Source organism: Cryptomeria japonica, chromosome 8 (genome assembly GCF_030272615.1).
Source record: "Cryptomeria japonica chromosome 8, Sugi_1.0, whole genome shotgun sequence".
NCBI classification, from domain to species: domain Eukaryota; kingdom Viridiplantae; phylum Streptophyta; class Pinopsida; order Cupressales; family Cupressaceae; genus Cryptomeria; species Cryptomeria japonica.
The window spans coordinates 245,248,759-245,272,921 of record NC_081412.1 but is presented as its reverse complement, the minus strand read 5'-3'; the positions used below and the strand labels follow the sequence as shown (position 1 = coordinate 245,272,921).

The 24,163-nt window shown below is 36.7% G+C and overlaps 1 protein-coding gene across 1 annotated transcript in view; it reads right to left on the bottom strand.

Annotated features, from left to right (window-relative positions):
* The window catches only part of LOC131049953 (uncharacterized), a 245,830-nt gene that overhangs the window by 100,922 nt on the left and 120,745 nt on the right, over window positions 1-24,163 (bottom strand). The window contains exons 21-24 of the mRNA XM_057984065.2: window positions 20,428-20,626; window positions 20,185-20,328; window positions 19,881-19,933; window positions 12,420-12,503 (exon numbers count right to left, since the gene is read on the bottom strand). Coding sequence (XP_057840048.2) covers window positions 12,420-12,503; window positions 19,881-19,933; window positions 20,185-20,328; window positions 20,428-20,626 — 480 coding nt within the window. The remainder of the gene's footprint in view (window positions 1-12,419; window positions 12,504-19,880; window positions 19,934-20,184; window positions 20,329-20,427; window positions 20,627-24,163) is intronic.

The window sequence follows — 24,163 nt, the reverse complement described above, 5'->3', positions numbered from 1 at the left end:
TGGTTTTGGACACAAGGGATAACAAGCACCTTGACTTAGGGACATCGGGGGGTGGCAATTGCTGGATGTTTCAGAGAAGAGCCCTGTTGATGTGTGTTTTACGCACATAACATTCAGAATAAAATACCAAAGTAATTTACACTCTCTTGAACAAAATCACCTCAGATGCTAAGGGTAAGATCAACTAAAATGATTCCAGGGTAACTCAATGGTCGATGTGAATTGTTGTTTTCACTTGGGGACTTACACAATTGTTCGGATTACCTTCATTTATCATGAATGTGTGGAATGAGTGTGCTGATAACTTAGGATATGGCAATGTAGTTCTGGACTCAAGACTTTCTAAAAAATGGCAAAAGGGAATAGGGTTCAGGAAATCTATTCTAAGCCTACGAATGTAGGAAATGATGAGCAAATTTAGTGGAATCAAACTAGGCAAGGTCTCACCATCAAGTCGAACAGATTTTGACACGAGCTTAGTGCAATCATCTAGGGTATACTTCATAGATTTTCAAACTATTACCATCAAGCACTGAGACCATCCAAGTTGATGCATAACAATGGATATGTAGTAATCGAAGTTAAGTTTGCATAAATTTCCAGTTGACCATGCACGGCACACTTACAATCAGCAAGAGGCTAGTGGTATAGATTCATAGATTCCACACAAATATACTCAACAATTCTTTCATTCAATCTAACAAACATTGAAAGCAAATTCTAATCTAACTTGGACGAATTGAGAACCTTGAATGCAAAATAACACTTGAAAGACAAAATCACCATCAAGTCGAACAATGATTAATATTCAAATAGTTGTAGCATATACCAACAATTCTACAAAAACTCTCTTACAAATGAGAGGCAATGAGGTATATATAGAGTCTCATACAAAATGGATGGCCAAGATTAATACTAAATCAAGGGCCAAGATCATGCCAACAAAACCCTAGAGTTGCCCTAATTAGGGTTTACACCAAAAATGGAGCCACCAACAAATGGCCCAGTAGAAAGATACCTAGTCATCAAATAGGGAATCTTCTAGAAGATTTCATCATGTATCTCTCTATCTCTCCTAGCATACTCCAAGAATCTATCCAATACAGAATCTAACTCCTCCATGGAAATGTTGGGTAAGGTATCCTTTTGTAAATCAATCACGTCCAATGCATCTGAGCAAGCATCCAAAGTGTTCTCCCAATCTGGCATAAGCTTCTACGAATTATGAACATGAATCAACAAAGAGACCAGATCATCTATCTGACTCTTCTTCAAAGAGTCCAACTAATTGAAATACATGAATTTCATTTTGTCTCTTAATTCTGCTAAGTGTAAACCACTGGCCTCACTAATATCAACCCCCAATAACTCCTCAATTGAAGCAAGGATCTTCAACTGAATATCATGAATTGATCCTTCCATCTCTGCACAACTCAGTTGTGCACTCTCATAAGTTGATTTCTTCATGGCTAATGAACAATACCAGCCATGGAAATCATATCTATCTCCATTGTGCACAACATTCTCCCTGACCAATGTGGACTTAGGAATCCTCTTCAAAGCTCTGAGGCGTGGAATAGTCTTCTCCTGGATAGGTCGGAATTCTTCCCAAACTCCCTCCAAATACTGTATTCTAAATATGAGCCCTATTGTCCTATTAAATGCCTGGACAAATTGAGTAAGGAAATCATCTGCCTGTCTCTTTGTATTTTCAATCCATTTCTCCACCTCCGAGAGTGTATCTCTTGTTGCCTCATAATGTGAATGTAGTCCACGATCAATTGCAATAGGGGAAATAAGGGTGGGGTTCTCACGCCTTATCCCTGCAATGTACTCTCTAAGTCTGATATTCTCTTCTTTGTACTTTTCTTTTTCTTCAATTTCTCTATCCAATCTCACACTGATAGCCTTGAGGTTATCACCAACCTCCTGAAATTCTTGCTCTCTTGTAGTACGGCCAAGGGCAACTGAAGTGATCTGGAAATCCATGGGAGTAGCAATGTCATCCGTCACACCTACAATAGGAACAGCCACCTACGCAATCCGCATTCCTGTCTCATCTCTAGCTGTGTGTGACAAAATCTCAGCTCTCTTAGGTTCTTTCTCCTTATTACTCCTAGCTAAGTAGTCATCAATGTCATCAATAGGTTGTGCCTCTATTATTTTCTTACTTTTCTCCATACTCCTCATCAACCAATCAAGAATAGCAGCCATCTCCGTACCATCATCAAGACACATCTCTCGATCAAGCCCTCTCAATGCCGAGATAACATCATCATCATCATCAGGATTATCCCTGGTCAAATCGTATACATTATTTCCCAAACTAACATCCAAAAAGACAGTAGGGGACCTCGGCCGATGATCATCCTCATTAGGTGGAGCAGATGTCGCTATGGCATGTAAATCCTGAATATTCTCTAGTAGTATCACCGTGTTGGAACATTGCTCAGTCCCTTTGTTTTATTCTGGTACTTCAACTTCCTTGATTGATGAGACACCGAAGGATGGTGAAGGAATGATAGGCGAAGGAATGATAGTCTTTTGCTTCTTCTTCTTAACCTCCTCAATCTTCTTCCCTCTAACCTTGACTTGTCCTGGTGTGTTCTTCCTTCTCTTGGGAGCTTGACTCTCCTCATCCGCATGAATCCTGATATCACTGATAGTCCTCTAATCATCCTTGAAGGAGGATTCCTCCGGTTTCATCTTTTCATAAGTGAAGGTAACACCCATATCAACTAATTTGTTCGTCTAAATATCCACCCATGCTCAGGAGAAACTCAAGACCTCTCTCATCAATACATTCAAATCTATTTCTTCTGGTTTTGACCAATTAGGCAATAGAATCGCCTTCTTCATTTCATTTTCATATTGTCATCTATTACTTGATCAGGAATGAGGAAAAGTCCACACTTCCTCATGAAATCCACTGACATTTTGGACCACATTCTTCTCTTTACCACTTACTCGTCCATCAGGTTGGACCAATATGAACTTTTCTCCCCTAATCCTTCCAACTTTCTTATCTGGATCAAAACTTTCTCTTCTCTTGTATGTTGCAAATCGATAGAATGCAAGTTCCTCACTTGTTGTGCTAGCTGCTAAGGCGGATTGGCAAACCTCCAATGTCTTCCCAACTGAAATAGGAAATGGCATGCCCATTCTGTACTTTTCCTTCTCGATAGAATCAAACTCCAGAAGTTGTCTCACCACTTCCAACAAGATCACTCTGTCAGAAGGATATCTAGGAAGCATGTAGGGTTCGGATTGAAATCCATGAATCCTAAGGTATGTGAAAGTGGGAAACTGTATATACCACGATCCATATTTTTCTATCAGCTTCGTTGCCTCCTTGGACAACCTCCTGTGGACTCCACCTTGCAACATTCATGTTATGTACATTGTGAATACATCATTCACTCTCTTATAATCTTCAATTTGATACATGTTCAACTATGGATAGCACTCATAACTCCTAAATTGTCCTTGTCCATCCTCAACTTCACCTCTGCATATCAATCCCTTGTATGTAATAAATCGTGCAAGCAGGTACACCAAATAGGAAGTCATGGCGAATAATCTGGACCACTCCACACTCCTCAGATGAAAATCCAGATTGTCACTTATGATTCTGGACCAATTTATCAATGTTCATTTTAGACAATCCTGGATGAAATAGAACATCCATCCATCGTATATTGCACCCTGCGGCATCCCCATCACTCGATTAAGTAGGAATACTAAATCACTATATTCCTCTTTGAAGTTTGTGCACATGAGTGTCTTGGGAGCCTTGGAATGATGAGTCCTAGGCTCTATCATCCACTCCTTGTTCACTACGGTCTTGCACGCATCCATCGTTTTCTTATATTGGTCTTCATATTCATCCTTAGTTATATCTTTCATGTCCGCTCCTCGTGGAATTCCAAACACCTCAACAATCGCATCCTCAACAAAGTAGGCAATGATGGCACCCTTAGGAGTCTTGATCATTCGAGAGCGAGGATCATAACATCTTGCACACTCCAGGATAAGCTCACTACACTGTATGGATTGCGGAAATCCAACGGTCTAATAAATGCCACTCTTCATAATGTTCACATAAGTCAGGGAAGGAATCTGGCTTCCAATTCTGAACATATGCTGCCGCATCTGGCTCATGTTTAGGAAATGCATGTTCGTGTCTGTAACCTCCTTTCCTTGAGTCCGGACTTCAACTATCTTTTGTTGCTATCTCCTTTCCTTGAATCCGGACTTCAACATCATACCTGTACGAAGCTAGAAGTTAGAACCTTGGAAAGTGTTCCTGACAAAATTTCTGATTTCCTAATGATTTAGATGAGTTTGGGTATGGAAGTCGGGAAAATAATCCACATTTTAAATAGATTTCAACAATTTTAGCAAAATGGGACAAGGTTAGGGTATAAAACCCTCATGAAATTCATTGAAATTAACAATTTTCAGACCAAAGTCTGAAAACACCTCCTTATACTTAGGAAATTTATTCAAATTTTGGTGCAAAGGAGTACACCAAATCAAACAATGACTAAGGAAAGGTGTGAAAGGTTGTGTTTTCACACAAAACTATGTCTGAAGACACCTTCCGAAGTCAACAATGGCTGGCAGCAAATCTGAAGACAACCTGCAACTTCACAAATTAATCTCTAAAAACATGTTGCAATCACCCAAATGTGCACAAACTTGATGAAAATCGATTTCAATGATGAAAACAATCATATCCAGGAATGTAAGTATGGCTGGTAAAAAGAATATTTTCTAAGGACAGGTCTGAAAATGGATTATTTCAGACTTACAAGCACCTTGCAAAGTAATAAAAAATCCCTGAAAATGATAAAAAATGACAACGGAATGAGCTCCAAGCAAAATCACCAAAGTGGGTAGGTGGCTGAAGATGAAGATTTTCTGAAGACAGCCCCCCTACAATGGAGTTTCAGACCTGCAACAGCATTCAAATGGTCTGAAAATGAACTAAAACTCCACAAAACACCTCCAAATGCAAATCGCCTAAGTTGGGATTGGCTGGGCAATGAAAATTGAAGTCTGAAAATTAATTACCAGCCAACAATGGAGGTCACACAAACTCAACAATGGCAAAATATCAGACCTGAAAACAATTATCAGCAGTCCTCCAACAATGGGGCCTCAAATGGTGAAGAGAATCACCAAAAATAGAGGTGAAAATCCTCCAAAACAAAAATCGGCCTCCTCCAAAAATCGCAAAAGTCTGAAAATGAAGCTTTAATCGCACTCAAATGGCAGCCAAACAAATCACCTTGGCTGGGAATGGAGGAAAAATTACAATAAAATGAACTTGCAGCTCAATGGTGTCAACTTGACACTTCACCAAAAATCACCAGCTGGAGGAAAAATTGCCGTTTGCAATCACACACTTGGCAAATATAATAATATAATAATGCTCGGATCTCTCCTTTTAAACTTGCTTCCACCATCAACTTTCACCACACAAGCAATGTGGTATTAAAAAAACTTGTACTTGTACTTATACTTGCCTAGCAAAAAAAACAATTTGCTTCTAGAAGGTAAAATTCATTTAATGTTTATTGCAAATCATTTATTAATTGTTTTTATTTTTTTTAATAATCGTTGCACTTTTTAAAAAACAATTAAATGTGGGTCACTTCATTTACAAATATTTCAAAATTTAGATCCAAAATGACCAATGGAGAAAATCGATTTAACTTGGGATAAAAATCCCAACAAAAATCATTAAAAATCATTAAAATATCCCCCTTTGGGGAAAAATCGATCCAAGTAGGGATAAAAATCCCTATCAAAATTCATCAACTTTCACAAAAATGGGTCTAGGGGAAAATCGACTTGGGTTTGGAATCAAAATTCCAACTAAAACTTCATCATTTAGCACAAAAGTCCTCTTGGGGGAAAATCGATCCTAGTATGGATTTTGAATGGGGGAAAAATAAGGCATGTCTGGATTCCAAGGGAAATCAATGTCCAGTCTAGATTTTGAGTGGGAAAAATCATGGGTAGTCAAGACTATGAGGGAAAAAGCACCTCTAGTGTGGAATTTTGACCTTTTAACCCTTAGAATATGGATTTTCATCCGGAAAATGATGATTTTTCCACTCAAAATCACTAGGAAACTTCAAAACTCAATAAAACTCATCTTGACTTAGGCAAATTCACCAAAAATTTAGGCGAAACAAAACGAAACCTATCGGGATAAAGTGCAAAATCAAGTTGAATAACTTCCTAGGAGGGAGAAAACAACTCCAAAAGGTCCTAAAACACCTGAGCACTTTAAACTCACCGACGTGGACGTTCAAAAACATGTTAACGCTCAAAAGGTCTACACTTGGACAAAATTAGGATCATTTAAAATCTCAACTTTACGCGCTTGATCCTATAACTTCAAAAACCCTAAACGACAATAGGCATGATCAAAACTCCGAGACTCGAGCAGGGAAACTCAAATTTGCCCACTATGCTGCCAAAACCCTAAACTAACCAATACAGAAAGCAGAAAAAGAGGGGGTCCCCATTTGCAATGGGTCGATGTGTGAAAAGGTCACAACAAGCCCCTAATGGGGTCAGGCAGCAATGTTCACCCAAATTCTTGTACTACTTAAGCTAGGGATATCCTTGAGCTATGGCGACTAGAAGATATCCTCGAGCTATGGCGACTAGATAGAGGACATCTCTAAGACGTCTCCCTCAATGAGAGGGCAATTATGGAGCATCCCCCTAATTTGAAGACTTTAGGAAAACATCACAATGTCCCCATGACTCTCAAGGGACTTGTCAATGTCCGTCAAATGCACCAAAAATGCCCAATCCACCCTTACATCAAATAGCTGAAAAGAGCAATTTTTATAAAATTCAGAATTTCTAAGATTTGGGAAAATAATCATGATGATAATAGTCCCATGGACCCAGCCCATAACCTAAACACTCAAAAAAATCTATAAAAGCTGAGTATCCCTCATCATTTAGGCTAGTCAAATTCCTTAGCTTCAACATTCATTCTCTAAAGAACAAATACTTGGGTACAAATAGTTGAGGATTTGGTGTTAAAGAAAAGGTGGTGATAGAATTATGAAAATAATGTACTGCCCTTACACACTTTCCAATAGTCGTCCCCCCTCTGTCCCAAATCAAGGTCCTCAATCTCTCCCCCATCCCCAAAACCCAGCCCCCTTGTCCCCCATTCCAAGACTCTATGGAACAATGGTTATATGTGGTTTTTGTGTTTAGATTCCTAGTTTTTGTTCTTCAACACTATTGACAATTGGCAGTATGTATCCAAGATAAAAATGTTGGCATGTAATTGTTTACATTTATACATAAAACCCATAAAAAAAATATTGCATATAGCACATATTTATTTATCTCGTCTATACTCTCAATCTAGGGTTAGTTTAGCTTAGGTTTAGGATAGTTTATATCTTAGGGAGCTTCCCCTCTATATTTGAAGAGGGGTCATAGCTCGCATATTGTTTTTTTTTGTATCATCTTACAAAAGACAAATTATAACTAACACAATAAAACCCAACACTCAACCAAATTTGGTCAGCCAAGATGCAACCTTCCAAGCATAAAAAGTTGATGGACAAATATAGAAACTAAAGATGAAATTCCAAACATTCCAAATTCCAACTTACATGGAAATAACATTGCTTCTTTTCAAGAGAACAAGCTCATTGGAGCAAACACACCAAGGTTACCACTTTAACAACCTTCTTTAACCTAAATTCTTCTAGAAGCCAAAACTTTTGCATATGAACTCAAAACAAGGTACTCTTTTGTTTTGAAATTACACAACATTTTGAGAGTAATCCAAATATACAATCATATTCAATTCTTTATTTAATTTTCACAATGATTTTGCCCATCTAATACAACTAAACTTATGAGGCTAACAGTGAGTAGAATCAAATCAAAAGATGTCTCCTTTGCCAAACAATGTTCCAAAAAGTACCATTCTAGCCCTAATCTTTCTCTATGAATACCACAACCAACAACACCAGTTTGAGGATAAATCCTTCCCCCTTGTTCTTGTTGACATTTCAATGAGCTAGAATGACATGAATCCAATGGTTTAATTGTCCAAAGAGACCCACTTTTTTGGATCAGCAAGGATCTTGACATGCTTTTCTATCAATAACATCTTGACCTAAATAACACTTTGCCTTAGCAACTTGCACCAAATTGAAGAGGAACAGATGCAAGTGCAACACCTCTTCAATGAAATTGTAAGTGGACAATGTGAACTGAAGAATATAGTTATCAATAGCGCATTTGACAAAGATATCAATAAAATGCATTCATATAATGTTTAGCAGTTACAATCTAGCAAAATTATCCATTATCAAATTTGTTCATCTGTAATATTCAGTCTTCCGCTGAATTTCAAGCTGCAAACCGATCAAAGATATGCTCAACCATCTAAACCCAAAAATATTAATACAATGGATCAAATAGCTCCTTTTCACACCATTCCCTAAACCTTGCACCTATAAATATCTCCAAATACATAAACTCCTCACAAGTTTCATTCCACATTACCTACCACAGCACATTTGTATAGTATGTGAATCTAAGACTGTCTTGACAATAGAACCAGAATGTTAACCATTCTACTCCACATGCAAATGACCAAGGCTAAACACATACTAGTATTAGACTCCTTGGTTCTAATCCAAAGCACACTCGAGTCCTTCACCCTCTCATTCACCCATCCAATTGTCAAAAACAAATACATACAAATTATACTAAAAAGTTACTCATGCACAAAAGAAAATTAAATGACAAAACTAGCAAAGCTTTGGTACTCATTCATATCATATCAACAGGTTAGACAATGATTACTATAGGCATTACCCCAACATTGGCTAATTCTATCTTAAGACTAATTTTCATTGATGTTATCAATGGTACATGCTTTGCATAAAAGCTAGCATCCATTCTAATTTACAGTCCTAAAATACATGATGCACCCAAAATACATATTGAATATGTGTTATCTTATATACATACTTGTGCCATTATAGCTCATGTCTATCCTATTATATATTTGGTGCATACCCAATGGTGGTGCTACTAATAACTCATTGAAAATACAATATTTGAGAAGTGAAATAAAAAATAGTAAAAGAAGTTCCAATTTTATTATTTACATAAGCAATACGACAAAAAGAAACTAAAATTTGATATAAAGTTAGATAATTTGACAATCAATTGAGCCAATAATCGGTGATAAGCATCAACAGTATAATATTTAAATTATTTATCAAGTTCAAGATACGAAGTAACAAGTAAACATAGAGTAAAATGCCTACTCTAAATATTTGTTCCAAGCAAATAATGTAGCATACTCTTTGTTACTAGAATTGATAACATATGTAGCATACTCTTTGTTACTAGTATTGATAACCTCATTTAGCTACTATAACTAAACCCTAATCAATTATAGTCTAAACCTCCTTAATCTATGTCAATTCATCAAGCTATACATCCTACTATATTGGCGATCTCACCTTGTACTCAATCATCTCACGATCTATGAGACACAAACAACTATGTACAACCATGAACTTCTCCACTCTCCAAAAGGTAAGCTTACTACTCTTGATACTATATGAAGTTGCATGTAGAATATTTCATGTAAACAATAGAGGAAAAGAAAAATCTATAATAAGAGTTGAATGAACAATGTGTGCATCAATGTTGTGGGCACATAAAACCATCACCAACTCACTAGCTTGTCCTATGCTTAAGTTTTTCCATCTAAAATTGTCGAGCTAATGTAGACATTGACTTTGGCCAATAAAATCCACATGTAAAATCAATGCAGCTTCCTCAACACTATTCATCTTCTTAAAGACCTTCATGAAACCCCTTTCACCTCCACGTTATCATTGAGAAGTTACCAAGCCTCTCGGTATACCAATTCAGGTTTTCAAATTGGCAATCATGCCAATGAGTGTTCTAACATCTCCCAACTAGGTTGAATGATAAGTTGAAGGTGTCAAGGTGGGTCTCTCTACTCAACAATGGCATTCATACAACCATGAATGTTATTGATGCATTCATCTATCTTCCTAAAGGTTAGGAATGTCAAATCCCCTTATCTGCTGACTATGAAAAATTAGGGGTATGATAAAGATTATGTATTTGGCATCTCACCTAAAAGCATCACTCTTCATCAATTCTCACTCTTAATAACTCTATATTCAACCTGACCATGCAATTCCACTCTTAGTTCCATGACCATTAGTTGCAATGGCTCCTACAACTCAATCATCCTTTCCAATATTATAAAGTAGAATATACATCTAGTTCCCATAGATTTGATGGATTCCTTCTTGGAGAAGGAAAAAAATAGTGATTGCAAATAAACACTTGCACATATTCCAATTTTGCTAATGTGCTTCAATGCATTGTCCATGGCATGCAAAAAATACAAGGTCAAGTAGATAGATTCAACAAACCTTTTAGTTTCTCTACACACATCGCATTTGTCACAACCTACAATGAATTGTTCAGAACAGTCAACTCAATTGCACCTATGAGGATCAAATACTAGAATTAAGCATCCTTGCTATTCCTTAAACAATAAATTTCCCTAAGGAAGTAAGTCTCCTTATATATGACCATAATATTAATGAGTGGACAATATCTCATGTATGTCCACCAATTGATGATAGTGATGCACCCATGCAAGAGCCACGTGACATTCATTTCTCCCATCAATATATTTACCAGAAATGGTTCTTAACCAAGATAGCAGTACTTTGTTTTGTCTCCTTCCGTCCCACAAATGTAGCCCTAGTCAAGCAAAACCTTGGGCATAGTTTTCTTTAAAAAGAAGAGCAACCAACATGAAATGGAATACAACTACAAAATAAAAAATTTACCAATGGCATTATCTGCCTCATCTCTGGCTGCTATATTGATCATAACAAATAAACAAGTACACAAATAAATGCCAACCAATAAAATGCTAAATTGATCTCTGTGTTCCCCTCATACTCTTACATCCTAAGATGCATAACCCATCCATTAGTGCATTGTTAATAGGGCTTCTTATGTCACCAATGCATTATTCTCGTAATGTGTTCAAAGTTCAACAAGCAGCTGTGAAGCACTACCCTTTTGATAACAATATTTGAACTAGTAATCCCCACCTGCCTTGCTTATACTTTGTTCTCAACATTATTCTTTTACAAACATTTGTCAAGTCCAAGGTGTTAAAGGAGAAATGGAAGTGAATGACACTCATCAGAGCATGGCTCAGGTTCAAATCTCTCACTAAAATAAGACAGCCCATAACCTTAGTAGACATGTGGCCGGACACAAGATACATTTCAGCGTACCAAAGTTCAACTGGGTACATCTAAATGTTAACCTTTGCAATATTGCAGTCCATGCTTAACCCAAACAGTATAAGATACCAGCACAACCTCACCCAGAATATATGGAAGAGCAGAAAAAAAGCACTTTACAGTTTCTAATATATTCTCAAAACAAACATTATTGTCTGTAAAAAGTTAAAAACCACTATACTAATCAATATCTTAAGCTGCAAGAAATTATAATTGTTTCAAATCTTCTATAGTTATACCATCAATCACAAAAGTACATAGTTCTTTACAAAAAATACACGGTCTTGACCAGCTAATAAGCCTGTCTCCTATGCAAGTACTATCTTGTTAAAGATGTATTATATACATGTACCATCTTCTTATAAATTCCAGTTATCAACAAATAACCATTGGAAAATCACAATAATGCCCATAAAATACATCAAATTCACTTTTGAGTCTTGACCCCTCAGATTTCATTTAGATTCTAGATAAGTAAAGTTGAAAGTGACAAAACTAGTAAAAATCTAATATACACTGTCAAAGCCATATACAAAAATAATCACAAATTAATGGAATTGCACATTCTGAAGAACCATAGGTCCCTTTTTAAAAATTTGTTTTAGAAGCTGAAAAATAATATATATTCACAATCAAAATTATACAGTGACGAATAGAAGCTGCTGAAAAAATTGCTGCAAACATGCAATATGAAGTATTCCTTTCTAGTAAACAATAACTGGGAATATCAACAATCCTAGTCATGTTCAAAGCCCTAGTTCTAGATGTGTTATTACATGCAAATGTCCATTGAGTTGTGCATTACTATGATGCACTATAGGGATTTGTAAATGAGTTACTTTCTTTATGAATGCCCCACTTTACTAATGCATCACAACTGTTTTAACATGGGCAGCTCAATCTAATGGGACTGAATCTTATAATTACCGAGCTGAAGATTACCATAAAAACATTATAAGAAATAATTAAAATCAAAAGTTCCCAGAAAAATTTAAAATCTGTAACAGCATTCAATCGGAACAAAAAATTACTTACAATGCTTGCAAAGACCATTCCACTGAATACCACAAGGACTATGACTTTCACTGCAGGCTTGCTCAAAATAGGTCCATGAATATCCTGTAAAGAATATCAAAACAGTGGTCAGTAAAAAATCACAAAAAATTTATAACAACACAAAAAGGAACTTTTCAGCAAAGGATTATAGTTCTTCAGTCAAGAGAATGTATAGCCAGTTTATAATCAAGAGTTGATATTCCTAGTAAATAATACATGTGAATGACACTCATTTTCACAATGAAAGCTTTATCTCATACAAACTATACCTAGCATGTAATTATAAATTCTCAGGTACGTATAATATGCAGCTACCATAACAACTCAAAGAGAACTGGCTCAATCTGTAGTTTCTAATAGAACAACTCCCAATCATATAGGCTTAGCCGTAACTACCAATGTTGCTCTTGGATTGTCTCCACTCTTCCATTTCTCCATGCGCATCATTGCACAGTGCAGAGCTGAAATACACATGGTCACCATCCTTTAAACCATTTGCACCTTCTGTGTGCTTGGCCAGGGATATTTTGGGGTTTGGATGTTTACTACTTCAGGAAGATAATGCATTGTGCCCATAGAATATGACACTTAAAACATGCACCTGGCTGCAATCCCCCCAATAACAGACTTGTTTCCCACGTCGGTAGTATTTTTGCTTCCTTCGTGGTTGTGGGGGGTTTAGGCACTGCCATTGCAGCTGAATCTCCTCTTTCTTCAGATATATTCTACTGCAAAGGGGTGGTGGGGAAAGAATAATACTTCATCCAAGAGTTCACAGCCTACAAAGATATCTGTCCTGAGTATGAAAACATACCTGAAAGTAGACAACCTAACTGTCTTATTCGAGGAAGCAAGGATTAGCGAAACTGCAAGTTTTTTGATCAAGATTCAATATCCAACCTTTAAAAGAGTTTGAAAACGAATTAGCACTCTTGCTCTTAGTCCCATAGACTGCTTTGTCTCGTGACAATCATTAAAATCTTTCAATCCATTTCTGTATCTACTGACCTGTCAGATTCTCCCATTAGTGTAGAAAATTCTGGGGAGGAAGGAAGGATTAATCCCAAGCCTTTCAAGATAGTGGTATTTGGGGAGGATGTGATTGAATCTAACAAGTGATTGAAGAAAGTTAGCTTAATTCACAAGTTTCAGAATTTCTGGTTATGTTTGGCAAAGCTTCACTAATTGTTGACACTTTATCAGAAAACTCTTTCGGAGAAGGTCATAATAATTGCCCTTGTGCTAAAGGCTGATTCCAAGTAATTTACAGATTGACATTAAACACATACTCTCTCCTTCAAGGAGGTCCACAGTTATGAGATCAGGAATTCTTGGGATTGAAGCATGGTATAAAGATTTTAATCCTCTAACCAGATCCTTCTTTTTTTTCTCCAATTTAGGTTAGACTGCTGAACCTTCCTCTTTGGTTTTGGGCTACTGAACATCTTTCTTTCATTGGAAATTCAATGGGAAAATGTATTCCATCCCAGATTTCACCTTTGCAAAAATTCTTGTTCAAATGTATTTGATAATTTATTCAATGACTCGCCTTAAGAAACTTGTTTAAAAGTTGAAAGTAGATGCAACAATTAGACTTTTAAGGAATTACTTTTAGATGCAAGTGCCTTTTTTCACATGCCATTTGGCTGAGAATTGTCCCAAGTCTTCTCCCAAGACACATAACCATGTCACCTCTAAAATGGCTATTTGACCAAATGAGGCTGAACCACAACATGAGGTGATTGAATCTAATTGTCCTGTAGATATTCCTTCTCTAAAGGCTTTTTAATGGTGCCTCTTTAGACTCTCCAGTTTCTCCAGCAACCTTCTCTCTCCAAGATAAAAGCATCCCTTCCACTTTGGCAAAGTAGGCTCCTTCTTTCTCACATTCAAACTCTCCAACTTCTTTAACAAGCTCCCTTTACAAAACAGAGTGTCCTCTCCTCTTGGGCCTAACTCCCTTTTCAGATTCAAGTGCAACTCTCTCTTGGAAACTCTGCTCTAGAAATTTTTGATACATGGATCTTGGTTGAAAATAAATAGAAGTCTTCCTCAGCTAAGAAAGCAAACACCCAAAGCAAGATGACTCTCTAATCCCATGCTAAAAGGGGTTAGCTAGGTCTGAGTCTCAAAGTTGAATATCTTGTTTCTCTCCAAGTTCTAAGCAGGAGTCCTTAAACAGTTTACCCTTTTAATGCTTAAAACAGAAAAAAGTTTATTTGTGATAGATGGTCCCACTTCCCTCAATTCACATATCAAAAAATAAATAACAAATACCACTCAAATCTGATAGGTCTGCATTGCTTGTCTTTTAACATTTAACAATACTTAAATTATTGAATTCTTCTTGATAAAGTATTGCAGCTATCATAATTGACTTGGAATTTGGAACAATTTATCACAAAGCTATACTCTGAACCTCTTAAAATGTCAAATCTGGACTACAGATATTTATATCCCAAAGATTTGGCTCCTTTATTTGCAAGAGGGACTGTAAGATATAAATACTGACAAGGGTCAAAAAATGCAAAAGACCAAGAAACTTGAGCAGTATCTGCTGCACATTGTTCTCCCCTCAAAGAGAACTAAATTTTCCCCATGAAACAAACCCAAAAATCTCTCAAGAAGAAATTCCGGTGACTTACAGAATTTCAGCTGAAATAGCCCTCAAAGGAGTTGAAAAGCTCTCAAAGAATCACTGCAATTTTTCACAGAGCAAATCCCAGGGGCATCAGACGAGTCACTGCAAGAAGCTCTCAAAAGCATCCACAAATTATTTCCTCCCCAAGCTCAGACTCAAATCAAAAATTTTGATGGCAGTTCAAATATTCCTTAAAGAAAAGAAAACTATTTAGTTTCTCTCGTTATTAAAGCCAATAATTTGCAGGGCTAGGGCACATTTTGAACTTAAACTCCTTTAATGCTTTTCACTCAATTATGATACCCTCTCAAAATCAACCATCACAAAGGAAATTGTGGCCCTGCCAGACATTAAATACTGCATGTGGACCTCAGAAAATAGTTATAAAAACTGAAGCCTCAGTGTTCCTCTATGAAACACTTATGGCTGTAAAGAACTGTTGAAAATGTCCCAGAGATGGAAAATTATTTCTCTAGCACAAATTCATTGCTAGAAAAAATGTCACCCTATCAAATACTTGTTGACGGGTGTCTTGTGACCACACCAACACAGAATAAAGTTTCCAACAGTCACTCTATCCTCTCTTGATCAAAATCTCATGTATGCTAAGATTGCCGGAAGATCCTACAGTGACTCCAATGTTCCAACTGCGTACTTTCGTTTTATCCAGTTGGGTGACCTTCTTGTTGGTCTGAATAGGCATTAATCCCAACCTTCTGCATACAGCCAAAGGCATTACATTGCTAGAAGCACCAGAATCTATAGGGCAGTTATGTAGGAGTTTGCCAAAGATTCGAATAGATACCAAGAAAGGAGCAGGTTCATCCCTTCCTTGGTAGAAGATTGCAGGCTTTCTTCTTTGGTCACTTGTGTTGTTAACCTCTTGACTTCTTGTTTCTTGCTAAGCTTCATTGCTTCCTCTTTGCACTTGAACGGTGTTGTCTAAAGCTTGCTTCACTGGCGCACTGGTGCTCTTGACTGTTTCTTTCTTTTCTGTTGTAGGATAACTCTATGGTGTATGTTCGTTTGTTGCAACATTTTAATGTTTGGGAGCATCCAGCGAACTTTGCACCATTCCTATGAGGCTACGAGGCTATTGTGGAGCATCAAATGCATTATAGGTCATTTGTGGTGCATCCTAAACCATATTTGTATTATGCGCCTAATTGGGTTGAGAATTATTAGGCGTGCTTCTAGGAATATTAAGTGTGCTTTGAGGAATATTCCTTGTCACAGGAGCATCATTCAAACTCCCTAATAAGGTCTCTTGGATCTCAGGAATTCTCATCAATTCAAACAAAGGCAAGCTCACCTTTATATTCTTAAATTCTTCTAACACATAAGAGCTTAACCTTTTGAAATCCTCTCCTTGGAGGATTTTCCTGCTGTCTCCATTCTACTTGCTGAACAATGGGTTGACTTCTTTCATTATGTGGGATAGTTTTTTTTCTATACTCTAATGAATCCCTTGTAAGGATTGGTACATTGCTTGCATTTGGATTTGGAGGAGTTGAAAAGTTATTTGGAGGAAATGATGTAGTCAATAGATCATGATTCCAATAATTCCTCTGGTATTCTCTCGGGTTTGCGTTTCTAGATGACTACTGAAACACTTGAACCTCACTAATTCCTTCCACTAGGACATTGTTGTAGAGTGGAGGAAAAACATATCCATCCCTTTCAAGAGGTTCATTAGGTGAGACAAGTTGATCTTGATATCCTAGCACCTCCACTGGACCATTTGCTAACGTGGGCGAGAATCTCGAATTGCCTTGTGGTGGTGTATAATCTTGAAACTCGGGTGGGAATCTGAAATACTCTATGATTAATGCTTGATCATATCTTGGTTTCCGGACTAACTCATATCCCGACATCGGAGGATTCTCAAGAGCTTCAGAATTCTTCATCTCTCTTCTAAAGATATCAACGGCTACTTGGAATTCACGGCATTGTATTTAAGAGTGTTGATATGTATTAAGAAGTTTGCACCATCCTGACAAGGCAGCTTCTGCAAGGAAAACTTTGTTTGTCGGCTGATTTTTGGAGGGTGGTGGATTATTCAATGGTAACGGCACTCCTCCAATGTTTGGTGTTGTATTCCATGATCTTTTATGGAATCCTTGGTTGTTGTTTCGAAAACCATGATTATTTTCTTGATGTCCCGAAGTATGTCCTTGATGGTTTTCTTAATGACCGAGAGGATTATTCTGATATCCTCAATTGGCACCTTGATATGCCTAATAATTTCTCTACATGCTCTGCATTTGACTGGTTTGGTTTATGAAGTACGCAACCTCAGTTGGCAGCTTCTTCCCTTGTTCAAGAAGCTCTTTCATCTCGTCCTTCTCTTCTTGAATCGGGGATGAGGATGTTGTGTTCTAAAGATAGATTGGTTGAGGCAATACTTGTGCCATGTGAGCTCCTGGATGTGGCACCAGTTGATTTGCAGGATTGGGAAATGGATTGATAGTAGAGGCATAATTGGTCATGCCAGCTTGTACCAAGTAAGCAAGTGTCCCTATAGTAGTTGTTAGTGATCGGAGGCAGGTTCGGTATAGGCTGCTTTCAAGTCATTAGGAGCCGGATTAGCCTACTAGACGAACATAGAAGTAAAACAATCCAAGGTTGTATAGTAGATTTGTCTGGCTACCTCATCATTCACATTGTATGGCGTAAGCAGCCTAGAATAGGCCCTTTGAAATCTATTGTCGAAGGCTCCAATTTGTTAACGTTCTTGCCTTCTCACTTCAATGAACTGTCTATATATTTCTGCCAGAGAAATAGGCAATCTGAACTTTCCAAGGAATATATCTTTCATCTATTGCCAAGTCACAATTAAATCCACAGGCAGATTGATGTACCAATAGAATGCTTCCTCACCTAGTGAATATGGAAATAGTCTACAGGCAACATCCTCATTCTGGGTATCTCTATTCTGGAGAGTGTCTTCAAATATCTTGATATGCTCGTCTGCAGTACAGTTGACATCATTGGCATGGAACTTGGAATAGAAATACTCTGGATTCTTGGGCATATTATGGTAAGCAGTGAATGCCCTAAGAGGGGAAGCATTTTGAGGACGCCAATAAGCCATTGCTTGAACTGGTTGTTGCTGGATAATTATTGGTGCTGCTACTTGGACAGGTCCTTGCTGATTGCTTGCATGAGTAGCTCCTTGTGTTGGTCATTGAGGTGGAGTCTGGAATAAGTGGGTAAGATCTCCTACACTTGGTGAACCTTGACCTGCTGAAGCTTCTTTCTTCCCTCGTCTTGGTTTTGGAGAAAACTTTAACTCTTGAAGGTCCTTCGTTCCCGGAGTGGATCTCAGAATTCTTTGATGTCTTTCTAGTGAGAACGAGTTGATACAGTCCAACGTGTATCTTCAAGTTCAGCTTCTTCAAAATAATGAAGAAGTGCTATTGAAGACATGGAGCTAGTGGAAATCTTTGGTTGAAGAGTTCTCTCTCAATTGCTACTCTGATTTTGATGGCTTTCTCTTCTTCTTGCTGAAAAATTGATTGCTCAAAATAATCGGATTAATTAACTACGAATATACAAAGCGTATATAAAGAAATTACAAGACGGTGTTCTAAAAAGAACAAACTGTTAATCTATAGCTTAAAAAAACTTAAAACTCTAAATAAAGCTAAAAAGCTTAAAACTAAAAAGCAAACTATGCATTCTTATAAAAGAAGCAATAGTTGACTAATGACTAAATAAATGTCCATTAATAGAACCACAAAAGAAGGTAACTGGCTAAAAGAATTAAATTTTCTAATATTCTTGCAACACAAAGCACACGCGCATGTATTTAGGTGCACTCCTCTTCAATTTCCAGGAAAGATTGTTCAGTCCTGAGATGATGTCTTCTTGATCGTCGTTGAATCCCAAATTCGGCTGCAAGACAGGAGGTGTACCTCTAGGCGGCAACACCATCTTGGTTCATTTGAATAATTCTCCTTGAAAATGATTTCTTTTTCAGTGAAAGTTATGCTTGAACGCCCTCAACAATACTCATAACAGAAAAAAGGTAAGATATTCCAAGGCTGAAATTCTTTCATTCACAGATATTCTGTGGCTCTGGTAAATGTTCATGGCTGGAAAAATCTTCATTCCAGAGACCATTTTTGGACTCCCTATGAATTTGAAATTATAATAGTTCCTCTGAGATACTGAATTTTTGTCCAGAGCCAATAAAACTTACGAAGTCTACTAAATTGCCAGCCATTAGGACCAGCTGATTGAAAAGGCATGAACCATAAATAAGATACCCGCTAATTTTGATCTTGTTTCACTGGAAGCCCTCATATCTAAGATACTAATCTTTGGATTTACCCTATAGCCTTAGTGCACAATATTGTCTCACTTCTTGCTTTGCTTATGATGGGTATATATTTTTGCAGGTAGGGTTGGCCCTCCGCCAATAAACCACAAATATTAGCAAGTGCAAACGACAAATACAGGCATGATATATCAACCATAACTATGAAAAAAGAACTCCAAAGAAGATATTAGACTAATCCATTTTCACATATTCAAAACATAAAATAAATAGAAAATTTTCTGATTAAAAAACACTCTGCATTGATCATGTTAATAGCATCTGTCATATCAGTTTGAAGTGAAACCAACTCAAATATTATACTTCTAGTGAGCTAAATTTTTTCTCTATAATCATTTTTACACAATGTTACTTTTAAGAGTAGGCATTACATTTTAAAACATGACATAGGGATTACATATAAAGGACAGCCAAATATATATAGAGGTATAAGAAAGATGCCTAGGACAAAAAGTACCTTCATATAGCGTACCAAACAACCAGGTTCTTGGCGCCTTCCAGCCAGGTTACCTAACAAAAAGAAACTGTCACATTTATATCTACTTCCTTTTACTGTGAATAGCATACATTCATTGTTCTGCAACACTGATTATTTCTGAAGCACTTACATCACAAGATAAATTATAACATAAGTTGGGACTCAAACCCTCATAAACTGCTGTGCAAAATTTACAAACACAAATACATGTGATTGTCATAAACTATATCAGGTCAGTTGCAATACAAAAACACCATGATGTGCCCCACTATGTTGTGCATACCATGTTCAAGCCCAGTTCCTGATGAGCGTGCTGTTATGCAGGGAAAGCAATCAACTCGGTTTTCTTCTTTTCTTATGAAATCAAATGTCATAAGTGCAACAAAAGCAGTCACTTGTAGTAAAAAATCTAGGAACACAGCAAGTGCTGCACAGAGAAGTTAAAAAAGAAGAGTGTAATCAGAAAATATTAAACATAATTAGAAATTAAAATGAGAAAATTTAACACATGAAAAACAATCCCTACCTGCAAACATTGAGAACACTCTACATGCAGGCATAGGGATGAAACTTCCAACTGCAAATGCCAAAACCTCAGAAAGGCTCGCAAGGGTTATGGAAGGGCCAACTTCAGAAAGTGCATTGCCCACCCGTTCCTCTAACGGTAATTCTATAGATTGTCGTTTTAATGCATGAACTAATATGCACATATTGTCAACTCCCACCTGTAAAATTAGTAGCACAATAAGCCAGAGAATTTACATTAGTTTTAAAATTAGCAATGATTGGTACGCAGTGCATCACAATCTATAAGAAAATGAGCCATATTTATTTAGAGAGAAATCAAGCTCAGTAAAAAGCACATCATTATCTACAAGAAAATAAATCATACTTCAATAAGCCAAAATTGCCAATACTTTTTAATGCAAAAATGTCAAATATCCATCGTTTCTAATACAGCAACAGACTACATGTTTTACAAGAACTAGCTACTGAATTTTACCCTTATTAGCTCCTTGAAACACTACATCACAAAACATTTTGAGGATATTTTACCAACCCAATGCTCAAAGTCCCTTGAACCAAAATGAAGGCTGCACACATTTACCAGTGTCTTTCACTAAACTGAACCCAGCAAGAAAAAAATCAGGTTTTACGTTTTGTTTCTCATCATCCTATTTGGAATGATAAGTTGTAGAAAACTACATCAAAAATGTATATGTGAAGTTCCTGGAGCAGAATATGTGCTTCTAGGATGCAAACCAAGGAACTAAACTAATATGATTCAAAGATGGCAAATTTGAAAAATTGATTGCTCAAAATAATCGGATTCCTTTATTCAATTCTAGAGCTGTTTAAATAGGCGATTACAAGCGGTGCTGTTTCTAAAAAGAAACAACAGCTTCTAAAAATAGAAAACTAAATAAAGCAAAAATTACACTAATGACCATTAAAATACTAATTAAAAAATAATTAAATATTCTAATACCCTCCCTTAATGGTCATTCTATCTACTAACTACCCTACAGAAGACATTGCAGGTCTTTTGATCACAAACGGAAAGAACACTCTGCTGCAGCAAAGACTCTCCAAGGATCTGCAAAGTGTTAATGACCAAGAATACCAGAATCCATCCAACCTGATGTTGAGTAACCAAATTGAAACCTGAAACCGCGATTTTCAGGAAAAATCGGCAAACCCTCCAAAACTGAAGATACAAATCATCATTTTATGTGGAAAAAAAGGGTAAAAACCCTAAACAGGACCTAAACCTTGAAATGATCTATGAGGAGAAAATCAAACAAAACCCAGAAACGCCGCGCAGCAAAACCCAAAACATCAGACATCGCGTGGTAAAACCCTGAATTTTTAGGAAAAAATAAAGCAAAACCCTCCCATGATTTTTAATGGCAAAAAATCAAAAAACCCATAGACAATTTTTCAGGAAAAAATCATGAAAACCTTGGAACCTATAAGACGAGAGGCCTTGCCCCAAAAAAAAAAAAAAATTGGGGAAAAAATTAATAAAACCCATAAATAATTTTTTAGGAAAAAATAATCAAACCCCAAAATTATTTTTTAAGGGGCAAAATTAATAAAACCCAAAATAATTTTATTTTTTTAAGGAAAAATTTTAAAAACCGGAGATAATTTTTGTGGCCAAAATTATTAAAACCAATAATTCCACAAATGGTAGAATCCTTCTAAGACAAAAAAACGCGAAATTCCTACCGGAAACACAGTCCATAGTCGTGCGGGAAAGAAACACGGGTAAAAAAAACTTTCGTTGTTGATAGAAGGCGTCGGAAGATAAAAAACCCTCGCGCTGAAAAATGCAAGAGGTGGAGACATGGAAGCAAATCTGTCGGCCATGGAAAACATGGAGGCGACGCGCTGAAAATGGAGGAAAAAAACAATCCACAATCGCGCAAGCTAACAGAGGCTGCAAAAAACATAACGCAAAGACGGGCGAAAAAAAACCGCGATCCTACTAAAAGGACTAAAATAGCGCCAGGAAATCCTGAATGCAGGCAAAAAAAACGTGACCCTGCAAAAAGTCCGCCTAGAAATGTCAAAGAATTTTTTAACAAACCTCCTTTAATTGTGAAAATAGCAAAAGAAACGCAAATATTCCGCAGACAGATGCGAAAATTCCCTCCTGTGAAAAGAAAAAATCTGCCACAAAAAAAACACGAAAAAACCCTACTTGTACATGCGAAAAATCCTTCTCAAAACCTGCACGAAAATCTGCATACGCCCAAAACTAAGTTACCAGTTCTTCCCCTTTTGGCCTGGGTTCGGGTTCTGGTTCTTGCCCAGTCCTGGTTCTCCCCAGGTTCTCCTTGGGTTCCTCCCGGGTCCTTCCCAGGTGGCCGGGTTCCCTGTGGGTCCTGCGTCGCAGGACCCACAGGGAACCCGGCCACCTGGGAAGGACCCGGGTGGAACCCAGGTCAAACCCAGGAGGACCCGTGTGAACCCAAGCCCGTGGTTTCCAAAAAACAAGGCCATGGGTCAAAAAAACAATAAAAAACAATAAAAAAAGGCTTTTTAAAATAGTTTTTTAATAATAAAACTCTAATTCGCCCCTTTATGACTTAAAAAAGACTTGAAACTTGAATATTATCTTTTTTGCAAATTATGAATATGATATTAGACTTTAGTTATTAGTTTACTAATTACATTTACGATATATGAATATTTATTGGCACTGGCAATTAATAATTATGGATTTATCATTTATGTATGGAAAGTCACATTGTATATTTTATTTTTGTATGGATTGTATATATTGAACATATATATAATATATGGGTATATATATATAATTAAAATATATATATGTACGGACGAACCCGTACCCGTACCCAAGATTTTTTTTGTTTTGCCGAATACGAATACGAATACGAACCCGAACCGGTAACTTAGGCCCAAAACACTCGAAAATTTTTTAGAGGTCAAAAAAACCCTTAACCTGCTCTACGAAATCTCTCCAATTAAGATTTTTTTCATAAAAAAAATCTATCAAAAAAATTTCTAGCAGCTTACGAATTTTTTAAACTTCAAAAAATCCCATTGACCCGCTTTGATTCCATGAAAATAGGCGATTACAAGCGGTGATGTTTCTAAAAAGAAACCACTGCTTCTAAAAATAGAAGCCAAAAATTGAAAACTAAATAAAGCAAAAATTACACTAATGACCATTAAAATACCAATTAAGTAATAATTAAATATTCTAATAAAATTGTGGTCAAGCCTATTCGAGCTGTCAACTAGCAAGAAAAAAAATCCAATGAAAGATAGGACTGATATGTGACAGTATTGATGATGCACATATCTCATAACTTAAACCAAGGATTTAGAAGAATTCTTAATAAGAGACAATAATGTGGATAACTATACTAAAGAACTTTTAAGATTATTTAATTTATGCAATTCAAGATGCTCTCTAATTGTTGCATTTTCCCATGTACACTAAAGGAGAGAAAGACAATCAATAACAACAAATAGTTAGGTGACCACTTCAATCCAAAAAACAATATTTCAATCCACTGACATTTAATATTAAAAAGGGAAAGGTCTATAAATTTTAAACAGCTATCCTTCTTCACTTCCCATTGCAAGTACACAGCTTCAGCCAAAATTTCTGTGACAATTATTTTACCCTGGATACAAGGGGCCTTATACTAGATGTTGACATCACTCTGGTGCAGAAGCATTGTATCATTTTGGTTGCATAGTTTGGTTTTTGTCTTTGGTTTAGT